Source organism: Echinops telfairi, unplaced genomic scaffold (assembly GCF_000313985.2).
Source record: "Echinops telfairi isolate 266 unplaced genomic scaffold, ASM31398v2 ScPeMD7_7469;HRSCAF=8507_1, whole genome shotgun sequence".
NCBI classification, from domain to species: domain Eukaryota; kingdom Metazoa; phylum Chordata; class Mammalia; order Afrosoricida; family Tenrecidae; genus Echinops; species Echinops telfairi.
The window spans coordinates 76,062,936-76,064,522 of record NW_022111373.1 but is presented as its reverse complement, the minus strand read 5'-3'; the positions used below and the strand labels follow the sequence as shown (position 1 = coordinate 76,064,522).

At 57.7% G+C, this 1,587-nt stretch overlaps 1 protein-coding gene across 1 annotated transcript in view; it reads left to right on the top strand.

The window, feature by feature from the left end:
* ANKDD1B (ankyrin repeat and death domain containing 1B) overlaps positions 1-1,587 on the top strand; it is an 87,909-nt gene that overhangs the window by 84,135 nt on the left and 2,187 nt on the right. The window contains 2 exon segments of the mRNA XM_004703671.1: positions 1,133-1,199; positions 1,201-1,253. Of these exon segments, the coding sequence (XP_004703728.1) occupies positions 1,133-1,199; positions 1,201-1,253 (120 nt within the window).

Here is a 1,587-nt window from a genome sequence, read left to right as displayed (position 1 = left end):
GCACATAGCGTGCAGTGAAGACTCCGAAAATCCATTTTTCCCTTTTGGGATTCTCTCTTGCCTTGAATAAATGATTGGAAAATATCGTGTCCCTTCTTAGTATTTTTAGGCCGACGTTTGTCAGGGCCACGCTGGCTTCCCTGTGTCTTGGGAGTGGAAAGGCAAATTCTCTGCAGGGCGTGTAACCAGCCAGAATGAACCACTTCGAAACCCTGCCAGGCAGACAGCACTGGCCTGAGAGAGCATCCTCTGTGCAGGTTACCAGCCCCCTAGTTTCCACTGCTACCCACGCCCACCGCCTCTGTCCCCCCAGCTCAGGTTCGGTTCTTCTCGGTTTTCCTCTGCTGTGGAAGCCACACGCGATTAGATCCGAGCCTGCTGTGTCAAGGTCTCTCACTGTGACCTCCTGCCAGGTGTGGCGTCTCCCCTCCGCATCCCAACACCTCACCCCACGCCTTTCCCGTGGGAGCTTGTGACTGGGCCCCCCAGGCTGTGTGGTGGCGCTCTGGACGGTTCACAGGGCAGCAGCTTGTTCGAACCCAGACGCTTGGGTTCTGCTCGCAAACCCCACTGACGCCGAGTCGCCGGCTCCTGGCCATTCCACATAGGACGTCCAGAGTCGGGGCACGCAGCCTCGTCGTTCTCCTGAGCAGCAGCTGGTGAATGGAAGGGGTGACTTTGTGATTAGCTTACGAGAAGGACCCCACCCAGATCTACTAAAACAGAATCTGCACTGGAACCGACACCTCGGGGTGAACTCCAAAAAATAAGCCCAGCCTCCCTGAACTGACTGCCAGCGAGTCGATTCCCACGTATCGTGACCCTGGAGGACAGAGTACGCCTGCCCCAGGGGTTTCTGTGGCTGTCACTCTTTAGCAGCAAGCAGAACAGCTGGTGGGCTCATCGCAATCCAATGCTTAACCCGCTATGCCACCAGGGCTCCTCGGGGTGGCAGGTGGTTTTGAACTGCTGGACTTTGGGGAGGAGAATCCAAACGGAAGGCGAGGGGACGGGCTCCCCTCTCCAGGGCACTTTATGCCATTGTCATGTAGAGATTGTAGTTCCATCTGAGACCCCCCTCGAGGGCCATCTGCTCAGGGTGTGTGACCTGTGACCATTTGTGCTTGGCCAGGAAAGGAGAGCTTCCGCGAACAGGGCCACCTCATCTGGCTGCACGGCATCCGGCTGACACAGGCCACGCGCCAGGCACCTGCACGAGGAGCTGGGGCGCGCAGGCTTCCCGGAGCTAGCGGGTGAGTGCGTTTTGCAGGGCCTTCCATGGGATGCCTCTCCTTGTTGTTCGCTGTGGCTCACGCAGAGTCCGAGACCATGGAAAGGGTGGATGAGATGCCAGCTGGTTCCTTAGTGAATGCCCACAAAACTGGCCACGGGCAGTTCAGAGTTGTGTCCCCCACCCCCAGCCCCCACCCCACCCCACGCCTGGGCATTTGGAGAAGTATAGGAGTAGTTTTGTAAATATGTGTTTCTTGGAGGCCGGGGTGGGGAGTGTTCAGCCCACAGGCCATAGAAGGCAGGTTGGAACCAAGAGTACCAAAGAGAAGCAGTGCCAGCCACCACGTTGTTGTT